The sequence below is a fragment of the Dama dama genome, chromosome 27 (genome assembly GCF_033118175.1).
Source record: "Dama dama isolate Ldn47 chromosome 27, ASM3311817v1, whole genome shotgun sequence".
Taxonomy (NCBI): domain Eukaryota; kingdom Metazoa; phylum Chordata; class Mammalia; order Artiodactyla; family Cervidae; genus Dama; species Dama dama.
The window spans coordinates 39,526,873-39,548,059 of record NC_083707.1 but is presented as its reverse complement, the minus strand read 5'-3'; the positions used below and the strand labels follow the sequence as shown (position 1 = coordinate 39,548,059).

At 43.9% G+C, this 21,187-nt stretch overlaps 1 protein-coding gene across 5 annotated transcripts in view; it reads left to right on the top strand.

The window, feature by feature from the left end:
• LOC133047604 (band 4.1-like protein 3) overlaps nt 1–21,187 on the top strand; it is a 226,070-nt gene that overhangs the window by 185,990 nt on the left and 18,893 nt on the right. For 3 of the 5 annotated variants that reach the window (XM_061130904.1, XM_061130905.1, XM_061130903.1), the window contains 4 exons: nt 5,005–5,102; nt 6,091–6,266; nt 10,556–10,776; nt 19,979–20,032. In XM_061130904.1, the coding sequence (XP_060986887.1) occupies nt 5,005–5,102; nt 6,091–6,266; nt 10,556–10,776; nt 19,979–20,032 (549 nt within the window). The remainder of the gene's footprint in view (nt 1–5,004; nt 5,103–6,090; nt 6,267–10,555; nt 10,777–19,978; nt 20,033–21,187) is intronic. The other 2 variants (XM_061130906.1, XM_061130902.1) reach the window with 1 other exon arrangement.

Here is a 21,187-nt window from a genome sequence, read left to right as displayed (position 1 = left end):
AAGACACTTAGTTGCTAAACCTCTTTGTGAATTAAGAATAGATTTCTTCCCCATCTGTCCTGTTGTGCTGTCTCTGCATCCTCTGTCTTTGTCCTCCAAATCTGATAGCATCCTAAAGGGAATAACATAGAGATAGTGTGCTTCATAGTGTAAGAAAGATTAGAGCAAGCAAAACTGGGTGTAAATTATGCAAGTTCAGTAGCCTGATACATTTCTCCTCTTTCGTTTTTCACTCAGAGAGACTAATGAAAGAATCAGAATTGTTAACTAATCTTTGCTTCTTAGGCAGAAACATCCGTGATTAACTTACAGCCTCCTAGTAGTTCCATATCTATTTCTTGCCAACATTGTACTTGTTCAATCACTAAGTCATGTCTGACTCTTTGTGATCCCATGGACTGCAGCATACAGGCTCCTCTGTCCTCCACTGTCTCTTGGAGTTTGCTCAAATTCATGTCCATTGATGCCATCATGTCTGGTGATGCCATCTAACCATCTTATCCTCTGCCATACCCTTTTGCCTTCAGTCTTTCCCAGCATCAAGGTCTTTTCCACATAATATATAGTAAATGTCTGCTGTTATCTCATAACAGATAATATATATGTCCAATTTCTAATTAAAGTAGTTAATATAATGGAAGTAGCCCTGATTTCAGCTAAGCCCTGATTTCAGCTAATCTAGTCTCTACATTTTCTGATAGAGTATAGAATTACCTCCTGTCTTCGAAATCAACTTCTCCATGGGTGGAAAATGCAATTTCAAGCATCACTATATGGAGTATAATGGTTACAGTAGTTCATAATACTATACTGTATATTTGAAATTGCTGGTAGAATAGATCTTAGAAGTTCTTATCATGAGAAAACAAGATTGTAACTCTGTGCGGTGATGGATAATTAATTTGCCTCATATGGTAGTCATTTCACAAAATGTACAAACATCAAAACATTCTGTTGTACATCCAAAGCTAATATAATGTTATATATCAGTTTCGTTCTCAAAAGTTTAAAGAATCAGACTATAAAGCAGGCAATGGTGTTTCATGTAAATATAGAGTCAAACTTGTATTTGAAGACTGAAATAATCTACAAGCTTTTCATATCAATACATGAAATTAAAGTCATTTTTTATATTTCCTTAAGACTGCATGTTATGACCAAGATATATTTGATTTATGAAGCATTTATTAAGTGAGCATCTATCTATTGCCAAGAACTGTGTTGGGCCAGCTTCCCAGGTGTTGCTAGTGGCAAAGAACATGCCTGCCAGTGCAGGAGACATAAGAGACTCGGGTTTGATCCCTGGATCAGGAAGATCCCCTGGAAGAGAGCATGGCAACCCACTCTAGTATTTTTGCCTGGAGCATCCCTTGGACAGAGGAGCCTGGTGGGCTACATTCCAAAAGATTGCAAAGAGTCAGACACAACTGAAGAGTGAATATTCACAACCCTGAATATTCATGGGAAGGACTGATGCTGAAGCTGAAGCTCCAATACTTTGACCACCTGATGCAAAGTGCCAACTCGTGGGAAAAGACCCTGATGCTGGGAAAGATTGAGGGCAGGAGGAGAAGGGGACGACAGAGATGATTGGATGGCATCAGTGGACTTGAGACTGAGCAAACTCTGGGAGATGGTGGAGGACAGGGAAGCCTGGTGTGCTGCAGTCCTCGGGGTCGCAAAGAGTGGGACACAACTGAGTGACTGAACAACAACTGTGTTGGGCATTGAGGATAGAAAGATAAATGTGACCTCGTTCCTGTCCTGGAGGGAGTTTCTGTTTCACAGAGAAACAGGCTGAGACAGTTGGAATCACAGAGTCATGATCCAAGTGTGATAATATTCCATAGATGAGGAGTGAATGTAGTATTGTGAGGGGCCAGAAGGGGAAGCTGGAGCAATGCATCAGGAGACCACCATGAGCCTTGGGAGCTTTAAACTGGGATGTGACATACTCGGTGGATATTTTGGGATAAGATTCAGTGACTTAGTAATGTGATGTGATGGGACCTAAAGTAGGGCGGAGGCTGTGGGAATAGACTGGAAAGAGCACATTTGAGAGAGAAGAAGTGTCAGAGGCAGAGCCGGTGGGTCCTGCAGACGGGAGGCAGGAAGGATCAAAGGAAGAAAGAAGAGAGTCCAGTAAAATCAGAGGGCTTTGGGTTTGCATGAGCAAGGTTGATGACGATGATATTATTAGATAAGAAAAAAAAGTAGGGAGAGTTTCAGAAAAAAAAAAAGATTGACATTTCTTGGCAACAGAGTTTTGGGTGATGGTGATCCTTGCATAGTAAGAAATAAAAGATTTGAAGAGTGTCTTCAACTGTATAATACATTTTATTCAAGGCCTTAGGCCTGGAAGAAATTACCGAAGTACAAGTAATTCTTGTTCAACGAGGAACAAGCTGGGGAAAGCCCCTAAAACAAAAATTATGGGTAGCGCCACTTTTTCTTTGGCCTTTTTGGCTAAAGAGCAAGTGTAGTATAGGGGCTTCCTTGGAGGCTCAGTGGTAAAGAATCTGCCTGCTAATGCAGGAGCTTCAAGAGACACAGGTTCGATCCCTGGGTGAGGAGGGCATGGCAACCCACTCCAGTATTCTTGCCTGAAGAATCCCATGGACAGAGGAGCCTGGTTGACCACAGTCCATGGGATTACAAAGAATAAGAAACTGAGCGTGCACACGCACATGTGCGCACACGTGCACAGACACAAACCACTTTTAAGGGAGAGGTTGGCAGAAGAGGACCAGAGGCAGATGAAGAAAAGCATCCAGAGAAGAAAAGAATGGCCAGAAACAGTCATGGCTAATAAATAAGGGAGATGAGATGCAGTGGATGTGGTTCACCAGCAGAACCAAATGGGGCAGAGGAGCCTCTCAGATGAGAACAGAGAAAAGTGGGTTGAACTTGACAGTCAGCTCCCGTTGAGACGGTAAGAGCTCAGAAAGGAGTGAGGACCTGGCAGGTGGCACCCCACTAAGGAGTGGACTAGAGAGGCTTCTCCTCCTGCCCCTCAGCCCTGATCCTGATTCTGCAGAAACAAGCTCAGAGAACGTCCTCCCCGCCCTCACTTTTTACAACCATATTTATAGGCTGAGAAGAAAGAATGAGAAGGAATTACTGGTGACACAAAGGCTCCGAAGAAGTTGAAAGAAGTGAATCCAAAGCACAGAGAAAGATAAACACTCAGAAAGTGCTGGGCCCTCTCTCAATCTTGTGCTGAGGAGACTCTTCTGTAAAACCCCCGCCCTCAGCGTCACCATGTGTGGTCCTTCAGCAAAGCGTGTGGTCCGTGTGAGATGCAGGATGAACACACGGAAGATGGTTTAGTCGTCCCTGGTCCTCGGCCTGTCAGTTGACTGGGTCCACTGGATGGGGTGAGTCCCATGACCACCCCATGACCATCAGAGAGAGGGAGAATTTGAGGAAAGCAACTGCATTTACAGTCACCCTCGATGTTCCTCCCCATCTCCCCTGCCCAGTCCCACTCAACGAACAAGAAAGAGAGAGGTCCAGCATAATGAAAGCTCACATGCCTTGCACAGGACCCCTCCCTTGGTTCTTTGCCATGGAATTTCCTTTTGCTGCTGATTATACCAGTAGTCTGGTGGGTTTGAGCTCTTCAGGGAAGGCTTTACTGTTTAAGATGATTGCCCTCTGGTGGCCTGATGGATCCTGTCTTCAGAAATTTTTTTTTTAATTATTGAGTATTTGCCATAATAATATTAAAATCTGTTACTCAGGAAATTAGCTATTTCACTTTGGAGTGAATGTCATCTCAAGTCTACATACTGACAAATATGAAAATGCCTTCTCCCAATCTTTGATCTTATGCAGTCGGGCCTTCTCATCCCAAGATTCTGCGTCTGTGGATGCAACCAATCATGGATCAGAAATATTCAGGGGGAAAAAATATTCCAGAAAATTCTGAAAAGCTAAAAACTTGAATTTGTTGCAACTGTTTCTATAGCATTTTACATTGTATTTCAACTCTTCCCCTAGATTTACATTGTGTTAGGTATTATAAGTAATCTAGAGATGATTCAAAGTCTATGGGAGGGTTGTGTATGTTATATGCATATACTAGGCTCTTCTATGTAAGAGACTTGAGCATTGATGGGTTTTGTTATCCAGGGAGGGCCTGGAACCTATCCCCTTGGATCTTGAAGGACGACTATGTATAGTGTTGGGAGATGTTAGCATCTAACATGATAATCCATGTTGTTGTTCTTGTTCAGTCGCTCAGTCGTGTCTGACTCTTTGAGACCCTATGGGCTGCAGCACACCAGGCTTCCCTGTCCTTCACTATCTCTCAGAGCTTGCTCAAACTCACGTCCATAGAGTCAGTGATGCCATCCAACCATCTCATCCTCTGTCACCCACTTCTCCTCCTGCCCTCAATCTTTCCCAGCATCAGGATCCTTTCCAATGAGTCATCTCCTCACATGGGGTGGCCAGAGTATTGGAGCTTCAGCTTCAGCGTCAGTCCTTCCAATGAACAAATAAAATCGGCGATGTCTGATACCAAGTCATCAGATACATAGAATATATGCATATTTCTGGACCAGATACAAGGAGAGACTGTCATCCTGAGGCTGCTGTAGACTCTAAATGTTTTATTCATTTCTGTGTGTTCCAGCTGAGATCATGATGTCAGAGAGAAACCATGAAAATTAGGCTTAAACGATCAGGACAAATTGGTCTCTGGAAGGAATACAAATTCTCTGCTTTTCTGCATTTAGTTTTCATAAGATTAATCCTTGTACATGAAACATTTACTACATGCATAATGTGGTTGTCTGTACCTGCAGTGTTTTGAGATTGATATAAGATTTTTTTTTTTAAATGAATGAATGTGTAGAGCATGAAATCTGTATATAGCAATTGATTTAGGGAGTAGAGAAAAATTTATGGGTAGTATTTTTATTTTGTATGTTATTTGCTCTCATGTTATTTATGACGCCAAACTTCACTATGCTCTCCAACATTTTTTTTTAAATTTAGTTTGAACAATTTGAAAGCACCATCGGGTTTAAGCTGCCAAACCATCGAGCTGCCAAGCGTTTATGGAAAGTGTGTGTAGAACACCATACATTTTTCAGGTGGGTTTTTTCCTAAGGAAGTAGAGTGATTGGAATCACCTTACTGAAAAAAGTGGTTAGAAAGAAGAATACGGCAGCAAAATTCTTTCTGTCCTTCAAGTTTGTTGCCATCAGATCCCTTGATAAAAATCCTGAAGACCTTCTGACTAAATCTGAAGGGTTTTTCTTTAGCTGTCTGATAGTTACCTGTCTTAACACCCCCTTTATTATCTTTAGTGGCTTTCCCTATTTTTAATAGGATGTCCATTTCAGATGACCAGTCCATTCCTTGCTATTTCAATAACTTTTCAATAACCTCAACTCCTCTGCTTACACACAGTAAAGCTGCCAGATTTACATCTACAAAATAACAAATTATCACCGTTTACCGATATCACCTACTTAATTGCTCGTTGGGTTTGTAGAACCACAGACCCTCCAGTTCCATGGGATGGTCAAGTTCACCTAGTCCCAGCTCCACCCCCCATTGCATGTCTACAGCATCCCTAGTTGATACTCACTGTGTGAATTGACTTTTTTTCTTACAAAATCAGATTCACTGAATTGCAGGCTGGCTGTTAAACCTGTGTTGCACAGAGCCCTTTACCTTTCCAAACAGAGTAAGTAATTAGCATTCTTGGGGTTTCCTGGTGACTCAGTGTTAAAAAAATCCTCCTGCCAATGCAGGAGACACAATTTTGATCCCTGGTCCAGGAAGATCCCACATACCACAGAGCAAATGCACCAAGCCCATGCAGCACAACTATTGCACCGGTGCTCCAGAAGCTGGTCACTGCAACTACTGAAGCCCGGGTGTCTAGAGCCCACGAGAAGCCACCACATGAGAAGCCCACACGCTGCACCCAGAGAGTAGCCCCCGCTCCCCACACCTAGAGAAGAGCCCACACAGCAGGGATAACCCAGCACAGCCAAAATGAGTGAAAAGAAGGTCGCATTCCTAATGTATAGCTTAATCATCTTTCCGATGTTATTCCTTTAATCTCTGTAGACTGCTGTTACCAGAAGCGCCTCCAAAGAAGTTCCTCACCTTGGGTTCCAAGTTCCGTTACAGTGGCAGGACACAGGCCCAGACCAGAAGAGCCAGCGCGCTGATAGATCGTCCAGCCCCGTACTTCGAACGCTCGTCCAGCAAACGTTATACCATGTCTCGCAGCTTGGATGGAGGTAGGTACCGCTCGTGAGGATCACTAGCGGCCACCAAGTAGTGGGAGACCATCATGAGCCTTTGATGGGACATCGTTGCTCTAGGATAGTATGGAATGAAAAGCACTTGTTGGTCTTTGACCAAATGGAAAATTTTAACTAACCCCTAACCTCAAAAAACCTTTAGGGACTTCCGCTGGCTATCCAGTGGTTAAGACTTCATGCGTCTACACAGCAGGCACAGGTTCGATCCCTAGTCACGGAACTAAGTTCCCACATGTCACATGGCATGGGCCAAAAAAAAAGGTGCCTCTGTGAGTCCGATGTCTGCCGTTCTATGCTCAGTTGTGTCTGACTCTTTGCGACCCCATGGACTGTAGTCCACCAGACTCCGCTGTCCATGGGGATTCTTCAAGCAGGAATACTGGAGTGGGTGGCCATGCCCTCCTACAGTGGATCTTCCCAACCCAGGGATCAAACCCGGATCTCCTGCACTGCAGGCGGATTCTTTACTGTCTGAACCACCAGGGAAGCCATGGTAGATTTATGTAAAATCACACAAAAAATTGGTATTTGGAGAATGAGGCAGCTTTCATAAGTTGGCACCCTGAATTTGGAGAAGGATGCTCTTATTCTTCAATACAGGAATCACATATATAATTTGCTTCTCTCACCAGCAGATCTTAAATGATTATCAGGTTTATTTTAGATCATTTGGTTCAGAAAGAAAACTGCATTAAATGTATCTCTTGTTCCTTTAGAAATGTCAGCAGTGAAATGTGACTTTTATCTGTCAGTGAATAATAGCTTATAGGAAGGATGACATTAAAGTAACAGTGAAGGGCTCCAAGTGACCTCCTCCAGGTTTATATTAATCATTCCAGCAGATGGGCTGGGAGGGTGGCTGTAAACATCCTCCATCTTTAAGTCAGTGTCTGGGTGTGATGGGGAAAGAATCACTCCATCACTTAAGTAACATTTTTAAGGCATAAAAGGGAGTCTTTAGCAAGTTTCTGCCTCATGGGGCAGTTTTCTGTGGCCATGTAGAGTTACACACAGGTGTGCTTTTCTGCTCTAAGACATGCCAGCTAAAGTCAGAACATCTGTATCCTCAGAAGTGAGATCCACAGGGCAGAGGCCAGATGTGATCGCCGTGCCAGGTACAGCGCTTTGTGCCAGGGACTTGAGTATCCACAGCTTTTGGTTGTCCTCGGAGGTCATGGAACCATCCCCTCCAGACTCCAGGGGATGACTGTGAGGCTTGACTTAGGCCCCAGGCCTCTGTCTCCTAACCCAGAGCTCCTGGACGTGAGATGTGTTATAGGGACCTTGTCCTAGGCACATACAAAGTGATGTTTCTAGCATGAGTATATGATTTTAATAATAAACAAAAGCATAAATAGAATCAAAAGTTATTATTACCGATGCCTGGGATCACCTTCCCCTTGACCTTCTCTGCCTTCAGCTCACCATAGAGCCTCGGTCCTTCCTTCCCTTTTGCCAAGCCCTGACATGGCTGTTGGGGTGACATACTCCCCAAATTCCTTGACTTAAAAAACTATATTGCATTGATGTTGTTAGAAACCCTGATTCTGACTGCAGAAGGAGATACAAATGTGAATGAGGTGAGATAAAGAATCCTATAATGCTGCATCTGAATATATCTGTCCGTGGAATTCTCCAGGCCGGAATACTAGAGTGGGTAGCCTTTCCCTTCTCCAGGGGATCATCCCAACCCAGGAATCGAACCCAGGTCTCCCGCATTGCAGGTGGATTCTTTACCAGCTGAGCCACAAGGGAAGCCCAAGAATACTGGAGTGGGTAGCCTATCCCTTCTCCAGCAGATCTTCCCAACGCAGGAATCAAACCGGGGTCTCCTGCATTGCAGGCGGATTCTTTACCAACTGAGCTATCAGGAAGCCCAACAACATGAAGTCATAATTTATAGCTCTTAATTCTTGGCTCCGTCCGCTGAAGGGGCTAAGAAGCCCTGATATCCAACAGCTGAGCACACTAAATGCCTACATCTTACTTCTCCAGCGTCTCCCCTGCCCCCGCGTTCTGTGCTTATGCCTGTGTGGATATAGAGACAGTTAGAAAAATATATACCAAAGAGTTTGCAGTGACGGTGGAATAAGGAGGGTGGGCAGTGAGCAGACTGAAGAAAAGAAGAGGAAGTCTGTGTAAATTGACTTGCTGGCATGACCAAGAACTCCTTTTGCAGTTTGCAGATTCTAATGATGTGAATAAAAAGAATACACATAAAGTCGAAAAAGACTATATTGTCCCAATGGAGTACTTTATAAAAAGTTTATAGAAATTTTTAAAAAGTTTATAGAGGGAGTCAAACTTGTGTTATTAGTGCTCTGTTCCTCGTACAAGTTCTGTTAGTGAAGTGGGAAGAATGCTCACCTGGTGTGGATAAATCCAGACCTGCGTCCAGACCCTTTCCTTGGACAGCAGTGGGTGAGTGGCTGACCGTCTGCAGGTCCCAGCATTAGGCGCCGTCTGTGAGATGGCATCCTGGCCACCTCTGGCAGAGTCATCGCAAAGAATGAATAAGACACTGGTGAAAGTGGTCTTTTTCCAGATGTGATCCTGATACCTCAGCAGGTATATTGAGAGTCATTCTTTAGGCTCTTGTGAGCTGGCCTATGAAGAAGGTCAGTTACCTTCCCCTACCTTCTAGAAGAGTATCCCATTTTTAGAATCTCTTGAGAACCAAACTTTCGGGAAACACTGTTTACTAGGATGTTCGAAGTTGAATTCTGAAAGTTCACATTTGCCAGTGGCACCTTCTCCCTGCATCGTCTCATCTGCTCTTCTTTAAAGCATCTATGTAAACGGGTGTGTGTTCTTCAAGTCAGTATTGGAGGAACTCGTATAGAATCACAGCTTTTTCCCCTGAATGCCCTTCACATGGTTCTGTGATATGAACCCAAGGGGACACATTTGCTGTGAATGCTGTTTTCCTTGTGACCCTCTGTGTGATGGTGATTGCTGAGAAGACAGAAGCCAATTGTGAAACCAGTGTACTAATTCCGTGCTGTGTGTGTCTCTCTCTCCCTGCCCAAAAGTGACACTAGTATGTGTTGTCTCTCACTCTCTGGGGTCCTGCCAGTTCTCGTATGTTTTCTGCGCTGCTGCGTGGGGGACCATGGCTGAATGTTGGAATAGCTACTGCTTTTTGCAAGGTTGCATCTTCTATGAGAAAAGCCTAACAAGCCTTTTTAGGAAACTGTGTCTCATACAAGCTTTTTCGTCAGTAGATGGAGATGTAAAATATCTTAGTGAAGGTATTTTAGTGAAATGGTTTACTGTTCAAAGGATTTCAGTTTTTTTCTTACATTTATGTTTTTAACTCCCAAAAAAATGAAAGCAGATTAAATTTTGCCTGTGATTTGAAAAGCTACCTTTCTAAATTTTAGTAAATTTTATAGTACCTAAAACCTAAAAGAATGAGTAACAAATTTCAAAAATATAACTAAATCAGGTATCTCTTTCACTAAGACATTTTAGCTGGGAGGAAAGGCTGGGTCTTGCATCTTTTACGTTTGCATGCTTAGCAGTTGCATGAATTTCATTAGCAATGTTTGTCTTCCTTTCCCCAAATAGCAGAGTTGAATGAATGTATGCACGTCGTGGCAGTCTTTTTAAAATGCAGTAAAAATTAAAACATTTCTGCACTTCAGTTGAGCTGAGTTGCCATCCACATTGCATCATCTCTGCTGAGATGGCTGCTTTTCAGTATCACTTAGGTAACTTTTATATTGTAGGAGAGACTTTTCAACCACTAATAACAATAGTAGTAGTAGCAATAGTAATAATAATAAAAAAAAAATTCAGTGCTCCTCAATGACTGGCACTTCCAAAGATGTGTTCAAAGTCAAGTGTACTAGGGCCGTTGTCTGTCTACTGTTAGTTGTGGAACTTGCCTTGAGTGCCGCTGCCCAGCCGGTTTACTCTGTGGGAAAGAGGCTCAGCAGTCGCTCAGTAGCCCCCTCTTTCCACTCACATCCACCCTCACACACATGCTTACCAGAGAGCCTGCAAGTGGGTGAACACTCCTGGTGGCTTCAAGAGATGAGCATTGAAATCACGCTTAGACACAGTTACGGGTGACAGAAATATGAAACTGTGGTGTTGCTTAGATAAGAATACCTGCAACGCTGATGTGTCTTTTGAAGAGAAACCTGGTGCTTTATGGGGGGTTTTTTTGTTTTTTCCTGTAATAGGACAATGGGTGGCGTCCATCCTTCTTCTGACTTAACTATCTCGGACTTTATTTCTCCGATTGTATCTGCTTTTAGCGTCAGTGAATGAAAACCATGAAATATACATGAAGGATTCTGTGTCCGCTGCAGAGGTTGGTACTGGCCAGTACATCACCACAAAGGGCATGTCTCAGACCAACTTGATCACCACTGTGACTCCGGAGAAAAAGGCCGAAGAGGAGCGGGACGAGGAGGAGGAGAGACGGAAAAAAGCAGAGGAAGCCACGCCGGTCGCTGCCATCCGGCATGAGGGAAAGGTACATCTCCCCTCTGCCTCCCAGGGCTCCTGCAGATTCCAAAGAACTCCTGAATGGTGCTGAGAGTGTGAAGCAGGAGTGTGTGCATAAGACTTAGGCTGACTTATAGCTCAGCGTTAGTCACATTCATACTACCAGTCTTTATTATTTCTTCTGTCCACAGTTTTCCTCTGAAAGATCCCTTTTTAACTTTTTGAAACTTCTTATTGAACGACTTAGGTGCTACGTAAGACTTTCAACAGCTGTCCTGTCTGTAGATCTTAAAAATACCTTTGGTGGCATATTAACACATTTATTAATGTTTGGGCTTACAATTCAGAACTGCCGCTAAAGCTGTTTTCTTTGTTTCTGGCCCCATTCTCCTACCCAAGGGCTGTGTATTTATCTAGATGTACAGTATTGATTTTGCCATACTCTTGGCTGCAAGTAACTAAGTGACCACAACCTGCATTTTCATACACTGTTTTCTCTCTTAGTCTTTTGATTTTAACCTCATCATCAAAGTAGCCAGTGGATATATTTTGGAAAAGGGTTAAGGCAGAAGGTCCCAGGGTAGACGGAGGGTGAACTTGGCAGTCATTTCTCCAGGGTGCTTGATTCGCTGAATTCAGTCACTTCATTTCATCTGAAATTCAATTTATTTTTAAAAAATAAACATTATTATTTCTGGAGCTCCAACACTACAAAGCAACTTTTTGAGAAAATGAATGTCAAAAAACATGTAGATAGCATCTTTCTGGTTTCAGGTTATGTATCTCGCAGAGCAGCTCCCATAAAACTCAAAAAACACAGTAGGAGGTTTATATGTATTAATCATGGAAATCCAGGAATGTACAGGGGGAAAGGAAACCACAGAATAAAAATGCTGTGTAACAGAGGTGATGCTAAAATTGGGGTAAATTTGATTCAAAAGTGCTCTTTTGCAGGTGGGCTCTTCAGATGTAGAGGCTGGGGTGGGAATCTCCCCTGGGGCTCTGTAGAAAATACTCCTTTTGGTAAGAACTCAACAGTGACTTCTGAACGGGCAGACTGGCAAACGTATCATCATTCTGTTTATGATAGAACATCCCAGTGACCCAGTGTACAGCCCTTTTCTTAGGGTAAGATTAGCTTATTTGCCAAACTCAAAAATAAAGACAGGACGTAACAACAAGGATATCTGGCTCACTTTAGCTACAAAAATGTGCATTATTCTGAATTTCGTTTTCACACACCTCCTCCTTTTCAGTTAAGGTGGGTTTTAACTAGGTCTTGATCAGAAGATGATAATATACTTGAAAACCAGTGCTTCCTATGATTTCTGGAAGTCGCCCAGGCTAACACTCCACTTTCAGGGATATGTAAATAAGATGAAAATGAAAGTGTTAGTCGCAGTTGTGTCCGACTCTTTGTGACTCCGTGGACTGTAGCTCACCAGGTTCCTCTGTCCATGGGATTCTCCAGGCAAGAATACTGGAGTGGGATGCCATGCCCTCCTCCAGGGGATCTTCCCGACCCAGGGATCAAACCCAGGTCCCCTGCATTAGCAGGCAAATTCTTTTATCTTCTGAGCCACCAGGGAAGCCAAATAAGATGAAGTGCCCTATAAAAGTAAATGACTTGTCCTTTGCTTCCAAAATGATCCACTCCTACTTTATTGATTTTAAAAGATCAGGGATTTGTTTACATGAGATGGAGCCCTAAGCCGGTGTCACTTGGTGCAGTTTATGCCACCGAAGAATAGAAGGACAAAGGAGACTGCGGCTGTCCGGGTCAGAATACTGTGACCCATTCGCCTTCTGAGAGGCTGGGGCCCGAAGCTCCTGCTGCAGTAACTGCATGCTGTCTCCACCCCCACCCCCCACCCCCTGCCACCGCAAAGCTGTTTTTAAAAACCACTCTTTAAAAAAAAAATTAAAAAACAGACTCTAATCAGCAATGTAAAAGATTAAGCTGTAATTTCATTTTTCTCCATCTTCAGAAAGGAGCACAACACTCGTTTTATTTTTTTAACCAAAATGAAGGTGTGTTACTGAAAACAGTACTTAAACAACTGGTCCTGATTCCTTTGAGAGCGTGTTTCCCCACTGATGATCACCGCAGGTGATGGGACAGCCTTCTGAGGGAGGACGGCGGTTCTTAACTTTCGCACTATGCTCAGTTCAATGAGATTTGTGCAGGGTCTTGCGTAAGACGCAATGTTTAACGTCAGATGTGAGTATTAGGAAAAGACATACTTGCCTGATATCAAAACAGAGGCACTTCTGCATTGTAGTAGATCCATACTATCATTTTATTTATACATTTTCTTACCCTCTGCCTCTATATTTACCAAGTCGGAGTTGGATAACCACCACAAAGCAAGCCAGGTAATGTCCATGCTATCAGGACACTAGGCAAAAACACACACGTGCGTACACACCTGCACACACACACACACACACACACACACACAGTGGAAGTGTGGTCATCTTCAGGCTCCAGGTAACCTTGTCTTGTAACTCCTTGGTGGCGGCAGCCTCTACACTAGGCCCAGGTCCTGTTTGGCCTTTGCCTGCTTTCTCTCCCCCCACCCGCCGCCCACCCCACTGCCTCGCTCAGCAGTCCCCCACCACCTGCAGAGAAAGCTGGCTGCGGTCACAGAGACCGTGGGGCCAGGGAGGTGTGAAGAGCCTCACATGCCCACATAACCCTGCACAGCCCTCCCCAGGAGCAAGCTCATGGTGATGCTGGTCTAGATCATCCTCTGAAGGACCCAAACTAGGCAGATGAAACGCACCACTCCTCTGCTAAGAATATGCAGAAGACTGGGAGATTGTGTCTTTCTATTACTTATGGATCACAGATGATACAAAGTAAACGCTGATAAACCATATCACAAGAAAACACAGTGTTTTTGGCTAGTTAGCTTATCGAAACCACTACTTCAAGCTCCTGCATGTACACCATGGGTAAATGGAGCCAGAAGAGACGTTTTCAGAAGAGCCTCAGTTCTTCACGAAGACTTCGTGTTCCTACTGTGTCCACTATGGATTTCCCTGATGGGAACTGCTTACAGATAGGAATGGGGCCAGAAACTTCTTGATTTGGAAACCCACCTTGTTTTGGCTATCATCGACTAACCAAGGAAAGGTGATGCTGGAGATTTTGCTTTAAATGACCACAAATTGGATTCACTGTCATTTTAATCCAGTTGAACCCTCATGACAGACCTGGGAGCTGGATATCAGGAGAAGTTATTGAAAGTCTTGGTTTTAAGTTATCAGAGTTATGTTTTCTCTCAGCATCCTAACCATTCATGGAGCTGTTAGTCTAAAAACAAGTTTTGAATCATATGAAACATGTAGATATTGAGATTTTCCGTATCTTCCCCTCCAACCTTTTTTTAAAACCCACCCTATGTTTGGCTTGAGAGTCTAATGGGGAAAATGATGGCCCTTCATGGGAGCGTTGGCATGCACCTCGAATGCTTTAAGATTCATGAATGACCCCAGTGCTAAAATTCTTGTTTTGACGATTTTTGATCGGTACCCATAAGAAAATTAACTAATTGCAGTTTTCTTTTTGTCCTTTTGCACCTCTGTTTGCTACTTTCTGTCTCTCTCGCTGTCCTTCACATCAGTCACCTGGGCTTGGCACCGACTCATGCCCCCTGCCCCCCTCATCAGCCCACCGTCCCCCTGCATCCCCCACAGGGCTCCGCAGGAGGTGTAAGGAGAACGGGCAGCCCCCACCGGGGGTCGAGCCGGCCCGAGACCCCAGGCACCAGCACGGGGAGCCCGCCTCGGACCCTGACGGCCGAGGGAAGCCGTGCCCGGGGGACCGCGACGTGGCTCTCAGCTATAAACCACAGCCGGGCAGAGGGGCCACCCTGTTTTCCTTCTCCCTGCAGCTCCCTGGGTCCTTCCCCTCTCTCCTGGATGACGATGGCTACCTGTCCTTCCCCAACCTGTCCGAGAGCGCCCTCCTGCCCCAGAGCCTGCAGCATTACCTCCCCATCCGCTCGCCCTCCCTCGTGCCCTGCTTCCTCTTCATCTTCTTCTTCCTGCTCTCCGCCTCCTTCTCAGTGCCCTATGCCCTCACTCTCTCCTTCCCTCTGGCTCTGTGCCTCTGCTACCTGGAGCCCAAGGCGGCCTCCTTGAGTGCCTCACTAGACAGTGACCCGAATGACAGTTCAGAGGAAGAGGTGTGTACCTCGGCATAGCACACACGTCCCTGTCGTGTTCGGGGCTTCGGTCCAAAACACTTGGTAGACGGCTGCTGCGATAGTGGTCCTCCTTTCAGAGCCTCATTTACCGTCTGTGCCACTCTGTGCAGAGGTTTTGTGTGCCGGGGATGCGCCCCCCAGCCCCGGGGTTAGGCACAACACCATGTGGATGCAGCAGGCTGAGCCCGGCCAGAAGTGTGCTGCCACCCGCCAGCTCCCGCGAGTGGGCAAGGACTCAGCCAGGAGGCCATCGGACATAAACAACCCGTTCGCTCTGTAGGAACTCAGGGTCAAGTAAAAGGCTCTGTTTAGTTACCATTCAATAAAGGAAAGGACACCGAAGACAGACAGAGTAACTTTTCAGCTAGACGAGGTGAGGTACCAAAACGCATCCTGATGCAGTGATGCTCTGTGCTGATACGCGCCAGGTAAAGGATGCTCCAGGTGCGGGGAAAGGGTGCCGCCCTTGAGAGTGCATCATCACCATCAGGGTGGCTTTGCAAGGTTGTAAATGCCTCTCTGTCCTCCCTGGAGGTTCTGAAATGCCCCCACAACTCTTTGACTGTCATTGCCAGGCCGTCCTTGTGACTCCTGGAGGAAAGTCCTATCCTGTGGGTGTGTTGAGTCAGAAAGATGGGCTGGAGCCGTTTAAAACACCCAGTGATGTTGGTCATTGGCAGGCAGAAACAGGAGCAGAAACAGCTGAAGTTGAAAACAGCGGTTTTCAAACACAGTCGGGGCGAGACTCAGTTTAGGTTTCTATACACCATAAAATAAAAATGGGCTGAAATTCCTTGAGCGCAAGCAATGCCAGATCAGGTATTGGGAGGCAACCATGCTGTCAGGCCAGCGTGAGCCCCAGATCCACCCACGTGAGGACAGTCTGGTGGCTGAGCCTCAGGCTGGCAGCCAGGAAAGGACTTGAGCCTTCCACCTCCATACGTGAAAGCGGGCTGACCCCCATCCCTCATCCGAGCCACTGGGGGAGGTGACATGGTAGCTGGTGGTTTTTGCTTTTAATTGCTCCCGTTCCCACCACTGCAGGGCACGTGAACAGCCCAGCGGTTTCCCTTTGTGCAGCCTTCAATAGACGCCAGGGAAAAGCACAGAAGCTGCCAACAGGCCTCTGGCTGACACCCCTCCTCCCCCGCCCCCACCTACACCTGCCCCCAGCTCCTCCAGTAATTCTCTTCCCACAAAACAAGGGTTTTGTGGCAGGAGACAAACTCGATACACCTAGCAGTTAAAAAAAAAAAAAATCACAAAGTCAAAGCAGCACTTTAAAAAGGAAAGAAAGTCTATTCAGGTCTGTGCTCAGCTAGAAATGATAATTCCAGCACACCTGTGAGTGTATAGCATTGTGAGGTGTGTAAGCATCTATATATAGTGGTATTATGACCATTTCTTTGCAGCAGCAGGGAAAAAATGGTAATGACCTGAGAGATGTTCTAAAGAAAAGTTTAGGCTTTCAATTTGATATTGCCTAAGAGCCCTTTGCAAGGTTCTTGGATCCTTTATGACTTAGATCCAAATCTTATCTGTTAGAGAACTATTTTCACACATGGAAAATATTTTAAGAGAAAAACCACTCTAAATCCTAGGCTTGAATATATGTTTCTCATAGTAGAAGAATTATCAAACAATGTAGGTCTAAACGTACAGTCTTTAAGAAGACAATATCATCTACAAAGGCTGTGTGTACTATTAACTGGTTTCCAACCCGGACATCTATTCCTTTAGCAATGGAGTTAGTCATCCAGCTCACAGAAGGCAAAAAGATTGCCATTTTATGTTCTTCTGCATTGTTAAATAACTGAACTTTTATGTAGCCAACCACACAGATCTTGTGCCTAATCCAGGGTATACATCTTGTTGTAATCAGTGCATGAAAATGTTCCACTTGGGCATGTCTGCGTTACATCAGCAAAACAAATCACAGCACTTACTCCTCGCAAGCTGGTGGCAGCGTGGCTGGTGTGTCATAAACCCTCCTTGTTCCTGCAAACCCGTGAGACAGTGAACCAGCTCTGGCCTCGGCAGCCGTCCCGGCCACCCATGACAGCCTCCTGCCACATGACCTTGTATTTGGCCATCTGTTCAGTGTCGCCTCTTAACCCCAAATGTTAAGAGCTATGTGCTCTGGTTCATGCTGAGCTAGAAAACTCAGATGTAGGTCATTCAGTTAAAAAAAAAAAAATCACCATTTGTTGACACGGCCTGTTTTCTTCCCTGGGCCTCAAGCACTTTGGCAGCAAAACCGGGTGACTTTGTAACATACAGTTCAGCTCTGTCACTTTCGTTTTGCAAAATTACTAATGACTGGAACGCTTTTTAAATATTCTGTCATCCTGCTTACATTTGTTGCGTGTGGCCGAGGCTTCGTTAGTCCCAGCCCTGCTCAAGAGTGAAATCCAGTGTAGAGAGTTGTAATCCTTTCAAACTATAGAGCTGTTGGTCATTTTTTTCTTTTGTCCTTCTAGAATTTGGCTCAAATAAGGAGGGGCTGAATACTAAATCATCTACATCTCTCAAGAGATATAAGATGAACTTAGTTCACCATAATTATGTGTCAATTTGTGAAGAATTTTTTGATGATGCCAAAAAAAGGAGATGGATTAAATCTGGAGGAAAAGATTGATCACCTGATTTAATATTTTAAATTGTGTTAACACATCATATGATAGTCCATGGTGCACCATACATTTTGCAGTTTTACTTAGTCACGCTCAGTTGCTCAGTCTGTCCAGCTCTTTGCAACCCCATGGACCATAGCCCACCAGGCTCCTCTGTCCATGGGATTCTCCAGGCAAGAATAGTGGAGTGGGTTGCCATTTCCTTCTCCAAACAGTTGCTGTAAAAGTTGCTTATTCAGCCTTTATGACTTCAGTTTATTGATCAGGTACTGTGTTTGTTGAATGACTGACTGACTAGGTTCTAAGGAATTTAAGGGAGCTTAGATGTGACCTAAGCTACTATTTACTTGTGTATACCTCGGAAAAATAATAGCAATAATTGGGAAACGTTGGGTTGGCCAAAATGTTTGTTCAGATTTTTCCATAACTCAAGTGAACCTTTTGGCCAACCCAGTATTATATTCACATTAATATTTATGATATTATAGGCACTTTTAGCTCTGAGTCTGTCAGGTAGTGTATAAAGACTTAGTATCAATTACCTTATACAGTTAGGGCTATTAATTTCCCTATTTTCCAAGAAGGAAATGGGAATTCAAATGTGAAGCACTCCCCTTGTGCCACAGAGTTAAATAGCAAGAATTAGAGCTGGTATCATTCTGACATGAGACCCTTCCCTCTTATTATCAACCGTGGCAGTAATTCCAGTGCCAAGATGCTTGGAACGCTGCTGAAGTGAATTCTAAAGCCATAGGGGAAGTAACATAAGTGGGAAAAGAAATACTTTCGAGAACCTTTGAGGCCTTTGGCACAACTAGTTAGCCCTCTGAACCAAGTCGTCCTTACTTGTTCTCAAAAGCCTAAGCTTTCCTTGAGTTGTTCCGTACCTTTCAACAGCAACCTGCCTCTGTCTTCCTAAATCAAACCGGCCTTGCCCTAGACTGTCGGTTGGTGAAGCCATGCTAATGCACCGGCAGGGATCACCTGATAAGAAAATTAATAGCCACCACCCCGCCAGGTGTTGCCAAGATGGTTGGGGCATGACAGCTCTCAGTGTGGTTTCTTTACCAACCTATTGGAAAGGGTTTCCTGCCCCGCTTAGGCATGGGAGCAGGTTGCCAGGATGGAGACTCAGGAGCACAGGGCAAGCATGAGTGACAGCTCCTTTTCTTTCAGGAATATAGGAAATGAAAGCTTGGGAGCAGGTCAAAAAGTCAAGGCGGCCAAAAGTTGTGTCAACTTAACCGTGTCCCAGCCCTCCCTCTTGATAACCCATGTTCTTTGCAGTGAAAGTTCTAAGAGGCAGATTCACAGCCTTCGAACCCCGAGTGTTGATGGTCGTTTACAAATTATTAATCACACAGCTTCATTCAAGGGAATTTTGATAGTTGCTAATCGCGAAGGGAAAGTCAGTTGATATTATGTAAGACGTTTAGGTCTCTGTTTCGATGGCCGTGGCTCTTCTCTCCTCCAGAAAAAAAAAAAAAATTAAAAGTGTTTGTTGTAAACTGTAAACATCTCTAAGACAGATGAAACGTCAGTCCTGAAATTCCTATTGTAATTCTCCCGTGAAAACCTGGGCTCTGGAGAATGCTGTGCTTTGTTTTATTCGTTTCCAACTAAATGTCTCCCTCCCTCCCTCTCTCCTTATTTTTCATTATTTGCTTCATTTGAATGTTTATTTTGGAACAAGATATCAAATTCCCTACCTTTATATACCTCTTTCTATTGGAGGGTGGGGCAAAATAAATAATATATCATCTTTAAAATATCTAGTTAGCAATGCTGCTTGAGAGTTAAGTTACACTTTTCATTTGTAACACATAGACCGGAGTCACTGGCATGGGCTTTTTATAATTAAAAGGCAATACAGACAGCCTGATGGTCTTAGATGGATGCAAATTGTCAAAATGATATAAAAAAATGAGGGGCCGAACGTCCAGTGACTATTATAGTAGCTTTTTATTTAAACATACATGTTTATTTACCTTTCAAATGTGACCCATTACACTAGAATTTTTTAAAAATATATAAACTGCAATTGTATTTGCATTGAACGTTTTTAGATCTTTCCTGGGGTTTCTGTTAAAAGGGCGGGAGAATGCCACGGCAGCAGACACGGCACCCTGGCTAACGCACGTCCTGCGGTTCAGGCAGGCTGTGTGCCCCTGGTCTCCCTCTGAGTGTCTCTGCTGATGGGATCTGGCTCTGGCCTTCCTTTGGCTTTTGTTTGCACCTGCGTTCTTGTGGGAAGGTAGTGCGATTTTACAGGGCACAGGGAAAGGGACTGGGCTCTCGGACCCGGGCAAGCCCGCATTGACCAGATGATTTGTTTTCTCTTCCTGCCTTCCTCCTGGAACCTGATCACCTCTGCCATCCACAGACGGACAGTGAGCGCACAGACACGGCAGCCGACGGGGAAACCACTGCCACTGAGGTTGGTGCTATAACCGAGGGGCTCGGCCAGTTGCCTTATGAATGTGCTCTGAGGGCCAGCTCGGTGTTTATTTAGCAGCTTGCATTTAGCATATTGGCATTTAGAGTGGAGAGAAATGCTACCTTTAATAATAAGAGTTAAAAATATTCTGCTAAAAAAAAAAAAAAAAAAATATTCTGCTGCCTAGACCGCTGTTTCTCAAACTCTGGCCTGCATCAGAGTCACCTGGAGTTTTCTCCAGGTGAAGGTCTGGGGTAGGCTTGAGAATTTACATTTCTAACAAATTCCCAGGTGACAGTGACTCTGTCAGTTGTGGGGTCACATTTTGAGAACTCTTGGCTAAACTGATAATACATTTTAAAAAATGTATTCCCTTAACCCGAAAGTTTATGTATGATATCCATAATGGGAGGGGAAGTCACGGGGGGAGGGTCACAATTAATTTAAGTAGCTTGTTGACTGAATACAAATACATTTTAGAATTCCAAGTGGTCAGAATGCTTATTAAAATTATAATACCTCTCTTAACTCATTTTTTTTGGCTGGATATAGTCTATGTTACTCAAAAGAAATGAATTCTCCAAGGAAGAGAAAATTAGCAAATTACTGTTAGTACTTTATGGGAAAAAAAGAAAAATTATCACATTGACCAGTGATAGGAGAGAAACTGTGCTACTATTTAACTTTATTAATTTTTAGGGTTCATTAAATATTTATATGGCTTGTTGTTTTTTAAATGTTCTCTACCAGCAACTAATTAAAATATTTGTAAAAACAATATTTATCTATAGTAATGGCAATCAAGATGTTCATTTCCTAAAGTGCTAACAGAATTTATTTTTTACTTTGCTATAGTGTTTATATTAGGTTGTTTTTTACATTATCCAATCATAATATTTTCTAGTTGGGTATTTAGGAAGAACTAAAAAGATTATAAGTAGTATTTACACATCATTTCATTGAAAATATGTTCAGGAAAACATTTCAAAATGGAGTTTAATTGTTTTTTCCCTTTGGAAATGCCAGAGTTCAATTCAAAGCTAGGAAATCATTATTTTTTAATTTAAAGATAATACTGGAACATTATTAGCCAGTTTCTTTTAGGCAGTCACACATAAACTGATTACAATGTAATCATTTTCTATGCCAAATATC